Here is a 9,717-nt window from a genome sequence, read left to right on the forward strand (position 1 = left end):
TTAAGTGTCAGCCAGTTTTTGACAGTTAACAAAATACAAGTTAGAAATGGTGTGGGTCCTATCTGAAGTCTAAATCATGGATTGTTTGTACCACTCAGATTTTGACAGCAGATATTTGCGGTCCTGTGATCAGGGTAAAAAGCCCCTTACCCCACTTTTGATGACTCAATTCTATTAAATTTAATTCCCATTGATTAATAACAGGTTGAGTGAAAGTACTTCATAGTATAGTATTATAACTGAAAAGTTGTGCAACTTGAATAACTGACCTTACATATAGTTCATTAGTAAGCCAAAAAGGTCAGTAGATGATGAATAGAATTGTTTGGGTATAATTATTGAATTTTAGTGCTAATCTATCAAGGGTGATTGCAAGTAAATATTTAGTCCACTGGGAATTTACTGGTAGCTAATCTATAAACTTGGTTGTAGTGCATGGCCCCTCAATTCTAATAAATTACCTATTAAGTTTTTGCAGCAAGAAACTCCATATCGTTGGTTTTTCTGTATTTTCATTTCTGTAGTTGTGGACCATATGGTTGGTTGATTTGAACTATGGCATTTTTATTATTGGTTGTTTTAGGAGGTTTTCTAGACCTATTACGGACTAAATTTATGGCTCCATGGTATGTTTATACCGATGACTTTTGCCTTCAGAATGTAAGTGGTTCGACAAGGTAACTTTGGATGGGAAACTTTTCTCATCACGTATTTGTCGGATGAATGATTTTGAATAATTCACAAAGATTTGTTCATATCAGTAAACAGTACTATGAAAAAATGCTGTTAGGTCTATTAAGAAGGTGAATATATTTTAAGATGAGAAACATTTATGGGAATGGTTACATGCTTCAGACGTTCATTATTCAATACTTGTCACATTGATTATTGAAGAGTTTTAAGCACTCCTTGATATTGACAGATTCCCAAGGTTTTTTTGTTTTATTCATTTTATAAAAGGAGGAGTTGAGGCATTTTTATAGATAATTTCACAGTGAACAGAGAACATTTTAATATATATGTTATGCTATACTGTATTTGAGGCTGTCTTAACTTTGTGGGAATATGAGAAAGTTTTACATTATTTTGTATCAATCCAACTTTTTTACATTTAAATTTGTCTGTCCTCACTGTAGGAGCAGTAATAATGTTTTAATTAGGGATATCAAGTCGTTTATGACAGATTGCATGAGACTCCCCATCACAGGGAAAATCATAGAGGAAGTAAGATTGAGGTGTTCCATTGCTGCCCATGAAACCACATTCATCTTGAGCCCCATCTGGGTCTCCAGATCTCCATTCCCTCTTAGCTACGGCACGACCGTCCAACCATGTCCGATTACGAACGCCAACCCAGAAGTGACCTGTGCAAAAATGGATTCATTATTTTGCCATTCTTTTTCTTTAATATGTATGTCATTCTATACTTCCAAATGAATTATTAAGGTAACTAGAACGTTTAATTACAAAATACTGTGTCACAGCTAATCTCTTACATTTTAGATTAATTATTATTTTTGGTTTCCAGTGACAAGTTTTGTTAACATTTTCTAGTACAGTAGTAATAGTTTGTTGCTCTTGTTATTAACACATCTTGAATTTTTTGTGAAAATTTTTTCTTAAATTTTCTTAGACATGCATAGCGCACGCACATTTGTTTTTGTTCCATGCAAGGGATAATAATTATTTCAAGTTACTAATATCTCCAGTATGAAGATTCGGAAGGAACTCGCCCCCCAAAGATTTTTCAAGAAGATATTTTCTTATTTGAAGGAAGTGATTTGGATTTGGAGCAATGTATAGTTGAGCTCCAAGGTTTTGGCACATCTGGTGAGCTTCATCCCATCCTGTGTAACTTTTGCTGAGAAAAATACAGTTCCTGTAATCAAAGTGATAGAGTGGGGCTCCACAGGTGAGCTCTGTAAATATAAGGGAAATGCTTATTAATTATTCTTTGTCAAATTATACAAATATCTCCTATTTTGTCTTAAAATGTTAATATTTTGTTAGGGAATTTCAGAGTAAAATTTTGACAGTAAATGACATTTGTAAAATAATGTTTCCTGGCAGCTTTCATTTAGTATGTTAAATCCCTCACTAGACTTGGCAAGAATATGCCCATTAAGTTCTGCATAGGATCCTAAATTTGGGTACAGCAAACAAAAGTACACTGATAATTTAGGTTGTAGAGTCGTTATAGAAGCCAACTGAAGTAGTAAATGATGGTTGAATGCTTTTATGGGAGGGGAGCAAGCAGAGATGGCACTTGTACAGGATGGTAGCATTGGATTAAAGTACTTCATTATTCAAAATATTTCAGTTTTGAAAACGAGAATGAATGGTTTCAAGGAAGTATAGTCATACAGTAATTTAGTGTAAGTATGCATGCTTCTTCAATTCAGTTCAGCACTATATTGTCGACAAAACAAATTGTGTTGGGTTAAGCTATATGTAGTTTAGATAAAAAAATGATAGAGGTAATATTCCACACTAATAGGTAATAGTCTCAAAGGTGGTCATGGGAAATGTAAATATGCAGTGACATGAATTTCCCTAACTGAAGTATACTGAGTGATTAAGGGAAACTGCTTCAGTTACCTTTTTATAATTATGGTTTAGGATATAAGTTTTTACACTTGTGAACATAACATTGTTACCTGTACTACCTGCTGTAGAAGCAGCAGCTATTGCGGGGCGAGGAGTTGTAGACATGGATGTACTAGTAACGTCTGTCAAGGTAAAATTGGTAAGTTTTTCTCCACCCTGTCGTCCATCTGATAGGGATTTATCATTTGGGCAACATAGTTGTACATTTCCATCGCTGTAATGGGTGAAATAGTTTTTTTTAGATAAGTATTCATCCTAAATTTTTTTTCTGATGTTGACTGCACATTTTGTACTGCCACACTTGTTTAACCGGTTGCCTTCCAGCCTGGTGGTTTTCAAGTTCCAGAGACATGCAGTAAAATTAATTTTTATTACCCCATGTTGCTAGTAACAAGAAGTTAAGTAACATTGGGTCTGATCAGAACTTGGAAACAACTTATGGACAAGGCAATAGTATTTGAACTACACCAATGGTCTCTCAGTAAACAAAATTAGTCTTTTGTTAGGTCTTGTCAGTGTACTTGAAAGAAAGAACCAGTGAAAGACAGATTCTCTTGCTACTTGAATACCCATGACCAATGGCTTGAAAGAAAGATAACCAGTGAAAGACAGATACTCTTGCTACTTGAATACCCATGACCATTGGCTTGGAGCAATCAGCATTCCAAATACCAATGTCTAGACACTTCCAGCAGACCTGAGGAGTCTTATGTGAGAGTAGTGGTTTGATATGAAGCCTGAGATCCTCAGAGACTAATTTTTATCAGTACAGTGCTCAGGTTTTCCTTACAGTGTTAACCTGTAATTTATAATATCTTTTGGTTAAACATTATTTGTGAAAACTGACAGTTGATCTTGTTAGATACCTACCATAGCTTAAAATTTTATATTGCCCATGCTTATTCCTTTTACATATAGTACTGTATTGATATAATACCATTTGTGGGCATTTTTATTTTCTTCCAACAATGATTAGTTTTTATTTTACCTTTGGCATATAAGTGCAAAACTTACCTTCCTCTTCCACACCCACCATATGTTTCAACCAGATTTTCAACAGTCAGAATTTTTGACATAGCCTGCACATAAGGGCAGAAGGCAAATATAGTACATGTACCCAATACTCCAGATTGTAATCTGCATAGTTCTGAAAAAAAAGTAAGAAAAATTTAATGGTTTGTAGTTTCAAAGGATGAGTTATGCATTCTTTATCTTCAGTGAGGTGCAGTATTGTCATAACATGATGGTAATAATGGTGATAATAACCAGATCTAATTGAACAAGTATTCGACCTACCTTGTCCTAGTACTCCGGCAATTGAGAATATTAGAAATAAGGTTAGATATTTCATAGCTGATATGTAGAGGAACTTGCCAACCTGGAAGGAGAATGCAGATAGGTAGGGTTTAAAAGAGGATGAAATATACAAAAATAAATTAGCTTGGTCAATAAGGATCTTCCAATATAGATGTGAGTAGTTCAACTGTATGTGTTTGTTTGTTTTTGTTTTTTTCCCACCCTGCTATTATGCTGGATATTTTCTAAAATGGGAGTTCATTCACAATTGAGCAGTGAGGTATGGCTTTGAAACATTCATATTAAATAAAGTTAAGGTACACTGACATGTTAGGGAAGCTTCCACAGAGCAGAAACTCGAAAGTGAGGGAAAGTTATATTGTATCTAAGGGCGTTGTCTTACTGGTGATGAGGCTGATTGCCAAACTCGATCGTTGATTAGGGACTGCTAGGAAAAACTCCAAGTCTTGATGAATGTTAATGGTGTATGAAAGTGGTGCGAAGATGAATGAAAATTTGTAAAAGGATAAACTTTCCAGAATGAAAGGAATTCCAAATCATATTGCTGGTTATAAAAGAAGTGGAGAACTCCAAGAGATTATAGGGAACTTTGTGTATGAGGTAAGCATAATTGGTGACACGCAGTAGGTACCTAGTACATGCTAGTGGAGTAAAGTCAAGGAAGGTAGGGAGACCAATGCAAAAGTCTGGAAAGCAAGTTATGTCCAAGAAGGCATCAATTAGATTTCACGATTTAAAAGTTGATGATTTGTTGCCTTGTTGATTGACAACGCGAGTAAAAAAAAATCTTTTTAAAAAGGAATTCTATTTACGTTAAGAGGCTGTGTTTATCTGTTAAAGACTTTACTAGGCTGGAAGTTGTATTTTTGATCTTCATAAGTACTACTAAAAGTTCAGGAGACCACGAGATGAAACGAACCGTTCGTAGACAGATTATTGTGCTATTACAGTCAACAAAGACAACGAGGTGCACTGTAGGCATTAAAGGTTCTATGCGGTGTCCCTTCGGGTCTTAGCTGCAGCCCCTTTCATACCTTTTACTGTACCTCCATTCATATTATGTGTCTTCCACCTTGTTATCCACCCTTTCCTAACAATTATTTCATACCGCAACTGCGAGGTTTTCCTCCTGTTACAACTATCAAACCTCCAAAACTTAATTTAATTTCCAGCTCTGAATGACCTGATAGGTCCCAGTGCTTTACCTTAGGCCTAAACTCCATATTCCATTCCACTCCTAGTCAACAATGACTCCAAATGACAATTCATAGAATAAAAGTTGTTCAGCCTGCCTTGGGCCCATAGCTGCAACTCCTTTCGTTCTTTTTACTGTACCTCCTTTCTTATTCTCTTTCATTTTACTTTCCACTTTCTTCTAACAATTGATTCTTAGTGCAACTGCGAGGTTTTCCTCCTGTTAACCTCTCAAAACTTTTACTCTCAAATTTCCGTTTCAGCTTTGAATGACCTCATAGGTCCCAGGCTTGGCAACTGGCCTAAATTCTATATATTAATTCAATTCATGTATGGTGTCATGATGATGCTAATGTCACTTCTCTGTAGGAATGTCATTTGGCCTTGAACCCATGGTGGTGTTTTCAGGCTGTTTCATCGATACCTGTGATGTTACATAAGGCTCGAGAGAACAGATTGCAGATAGGTTTATTTTTAAAGCCTCCAACTTTTGCGTCACTATTTTTCGGTAGAAAGTACAAATTCTTTTGCACGAATATATATGCACATGCATGTGTATTATTCATTACACAATCATAGGCCTATGAATAAAAATGCATACGAACCTACATACCTGGAGATGCTGAGACCATTCAAAGTCACTTCCTTAACTAAATTAGTGTTTTACTTTGGTTTACTAACGATAAACACAACCGTACCATTACCGGGAAGAAATCTGTTTCAAAGAGCTCTCGAATATCCGTTATGAGAGTTGTACACGTTAAATATAGATTCAGTGAGTCTAGTCCAACACTAAAACATACATCGAAAGACTTATTTCTACGGTTACCACTACTACCCAGAAGAACTGGTACACTGAAATCCCCACTATAAGCAATTCCTGCTCTCTCTCTCTCTCTCTCTCTCTCTCTCTCTCTCTCTCTCTCTCTCTCTCTGTTGTTTGCTCTAGTGGACTATGGACCCAAAGAAGCAAAACAAGAAGACACTGCCACATTGATTTTTAGCTGCAGAATCAAAGATGAACCCTCTGTGAAGAAGAAGAAGAAAAACACTCGCAATCAAGGTGACTTTGTAACGAATTCCTTCTTGAAACAGTTGCCAGGCTGTAGCCTCCTATTAGATGGTATGCCACGGCGTAAAAAAGAACACGAATTTCAATATTTCTCAGTCGAACTATAATTTATTTAACTCTCTCTCTCTCTCTCTCTCTCTCTCTCTCTCTCTCTCTCTCTCTCTCTCTCTCTCTCTCTCTCTCTCTCTCGTGCTTCGACTGAGAATTTAGATTAATCTAATTTGCTTTGCAAGTCATGTTGTCATTTAAGACAGCTCTGTTTTTTAGTATTAATTTAGCTGTTTATACACATGAATTTACTGTGGAATAGCTCCATAAGCAGTGGCCCTGACGTCCTTTGTTGCTTTAGGCATCTTCCGACCTTCACTTCAGGGTGAGTGGGGATTCTCATGGTCTTCCTTAGATCAAGGAACCTTTCAACGTTCCCCACTCCCTTTTCCGTTATATATTACTCAGGTGTAGTGCTACTACATATACACCGCGTTTTGTGTTTATGAATCCATAACCAGGTGGTGTTTTTCCCTGGGGTGTTTCGCCGACTCATGGCTCTCTTATAAGCTTGAGTTTACTCGCTTAAAAGTGTACTTGTCATTGATGATGATCATGATTATTATTATTGTTTTTTTTTTTTGGGAGGTTCTAATCTGAGGATGGTTGGTAGGCAGGTTCACTGGCCTATGATATTTTCAAGAAGGATGAATAGACATTATGAATATTTATAACTAATGATGGAGGAACTGGCTGTCTTTGATTTTGTTTTCTGGTTACCCAATGTTTATTTTATCTAAGAAAATAAGAGAGAGTCGTGAGAGCAACATCATCCCAAAATGCACACATGTACTACATATGATATTTTAGCTTACTTTGGGAGTAAGCGTACAAACTACTTTGTTGTTGTTGTTGTTGTTCTTTTTCTTTTTCTTGTTGAGGATAAGAAATTCTATGGGAGAGCCTTAAAAGCTCTGAAAAGGGTGTTTTGCATTGAGTTAAAGATACAGGAATTTTATGACAGGATAATAATTATGATATATTTGTTAGAATGAAAATATAAAAAATAAATAATGTGCATGTTAAGCAGTCCAGAAAAATTATTTCTAATAAAATATAGCATATTTATTTTAATTTTTGTTGGTGAAACAAGGCTGTTTGACCGTAGATTTTACCACATTTTAATTTACCTTAAGGGGGCCGGCGGCTAATGCCATTCTTTAAGGACGGGACTTTGATATTCATACCACTTAATAAGGTGACTTGGGACATCTCCAAACCGCATATGATTTTTGCCTCTGACCTTCGGTTTTGTGACGCCAGGGCGATTTATCCTAAAAATAACCATTTTTCAAATTCTATCTCCTCCCTTGATATTTAATATTAAGACCTGGGATTACTACCATATATAGACCTGATGTAGACCTCCAATCAAATGAGTTTTTTTTTCTAAAAGTAATTTTTTTGCTAGATATGAATTTTTCATTACGGTAAAAAAATAAACCCTATAAATTAGGAAAACAAAATTTATAAAAAAAAGACGAAACAAAAATTGGAAAAAAGGCTTCATTTGATTGTTCTATAACGTCTTTCTGAGTTATATACCAAATTCCAATGTTATAGCTTTAAAACAAAGCGAGAAGATAGATTTTGAAGGTCAATAACTATAGTTTTGAGATACGGGCGTTCAAAGTTTTTCTTCGCATTTTTATAACGACAATGTTAATAAATAATGAGTATTATGAATGTATATTTCTTTTTTGTGTATTAATAAACCAAAAATATTTTATTTATCATAATTTAATCATAAATTATGATCCCTTTGCTCATATATCGTAGCTTGGGACACTGCGTCAGGCAAGATGGGGCACTCCTTCCTACGCAACTCTCTCTCTCCTTCACTAACTCTGCTTATTACAGCGAATTTTCTTCTTCTGTATGTTAGCGAGATGTTTTCCTAGTATTATCCGTTTTGGCATGATGAAATTCTTGCCGAAACAAAAATAAACAAACGTAAATGCAAGAGAATGTCAAGAGGTGAAATTCGAAGTTGTACTCAAAAAGACAATGTTAATAAATAATGATTATTATGAATATCATATTCCTTTTGGGTATTAATAAACCAAAACTGTTATTTATCCTAAATTAAGATCCCTTTGCTCAAAGATCGTAGCCTGGGGGACAGTGTGACGTGTGCCTCAGGCAAGACGGGCCCGTTTACTTACTACGCAACCCTCCCTCTCTCTCTCTTCACTAACTACGCTATATCGCATATATTATGATATTCTGTAATCATATCAGAGCGAATTTTCTTCGTCTTTATGTTAGCGAGATGTTTTCCTTGTCTTTTCCTCATTGGCATGATGAAATTCTTGCCGAAACATAGATAAGCATATGTAAAAGCAAGCGAATGTCAGAGGTGAACTCGAACGTGTAGACTACTTGAAGTCTGTGCTCAGTGCTCACACTGATCATCATGGTTGAAGTCTCTTCACTGCTGTTCGTTCGTTCCGTCCTGCATTCGGGTTTTGTTGGAAAAAAAAAAAAAAAAAGATAAGTTATACAATTATCACAAATGCAGAACTGACTTACAAGGTTTTCATGAACATAAAAACTTTACAATAATTATCAAGTTCGTTGTCAAAAATAAATTCCAAATATAATAGTGTGCAACTTCAACATATTTATTAAATGTAGTGAATTAATTGGTGGTGTGTGTCAATTCAATTTTGGGCGGTATCATGCCCATACAGTGTACTACGCACATACGCATACACACCCATAGAGGGGGCATTCAAAGGAGCGATCAGAAGGGGCGAACTACTACCCTTCCTTTCCCCTCCCGATCTTTTGACCCCTCCTAATGGCTTCTCTGGCGAGAGGCACGAACAAGACCCAATGACACCAACTCTTACCATACGTAATATGCGCAATACATTCACCAAGAACAACTTCATATATATAAAGACAAATGAATCATCACAACTAAAACAGTAATTATACTTCGTTACTAAAACGTCTACTGACGTTTATGTTAAAAGACTTCGTCTTTGTGTAAAACCATCTTTACGGTGCTAAGCGCACCCCAGATACTACGTACTAGAACATAGCAAAATCAGATAAAATAATGTTAAGAGTGTCATTCTCGAATAGATGTGGTTCTTTCACCCTTATTATGTCATGCAATGTACACGTACATATCTTTACAAAATATATGGGCATGCGAATATATTTGGTTTTCACATGAATACAAATACAGTAACATAGTTCCTGTCTGCCGATTACCTGACAGACGGCAATATGCAGTGAAAATCAATCGGTAATTTCTTATGAGACAGACACTAATAATTATAATAAAAGAAAAATAGCATGGAAACAAGTGAATACACAAAAATATTAGAAAATAAAATCGTTGTGAGAGGAATTCCTCACAAGTATTGCGCTTTCTCTCTCTCTCTCTCTCTCTCTCTCTCTCTCTCTCTCTCTCTCTCTCTCTCTCTCTCTCTCTCCTCTCTCTCTCTTTTCCATACGGCATTAGT

At 35.8% G+C, this 9,717-nt stretch overlaps 1 protein-coding gene across 1 annotated transcript; it reads right to left on the reverse strand.

Annotated features, from left to right (window-relative positions):
* Window positions 1-995: 995 nt before the first annotated feature.
* LOC135203683 (uncharacterized) lies at window positions 996-5,960 on the reverse strand. Its single transcript, XM_064233581.1, has 6 exons — window positions 5,817-5,960; window positions 3,904-3,985; window positions 3,622-3,754; window positions 2,658-2,821; window positions 1,698-1,919; window positions 996-1,364 (listed from the first exon to the last, which is right to left on the reverse strand). The coding sequence occupies exons 1-6, from the start codon at window positions 5,817-5,819 to the stop codon at window positions 1,153-1,155; spliced, it is 816 nt and encodes a 271-aa protein (XP_064089651.1). The 5' UTR covers window positions 5,820-5,960; the 3' UTR covers window positions 996-1,152.
* Window positions 5,961-9,717: the final 3,757 nt, after the last annotated feature.

The sequence above is a fragment of the Macrobrachium nipponense genome, chromosome 36, assembly GCF_015104395.2.
Source record: "Macrobrachium nipponense isolate FS-2020 chromosome 36, ASM1510439v2, whole genome shotgun sequence".
Classification (NCBI taxonomy): domain Eukaryota; kingdom Metazoa; phylum Arthropoda; class Malacostraca; order Decapoda; family Palaemonidae; genus Macrobrachium; species Macrobrachium nipponense.

What these genes read in the sequence shown, in the direction of transcription:
- LOC135203683 (XM_064233581.1), bottom strand. An exon ending in GGTGGGTGTGGAAGAGGAAG is followed by an intron (nt 2,822 to 3,621) that starts GTAAGTTTTGCA and finishes CACCCATTACAG; the next exon opens with CGATGGAAATGTACAACTAT. An exon ending in TCTTCATACTGGAGATATTA is followed by an intron (nt 1,365 to 1,697) that starts GTAACTTGAAAT and finishes ATTTTTGCACAG; the next exon opens with GTCACTTCTGGGTTGGCGTT.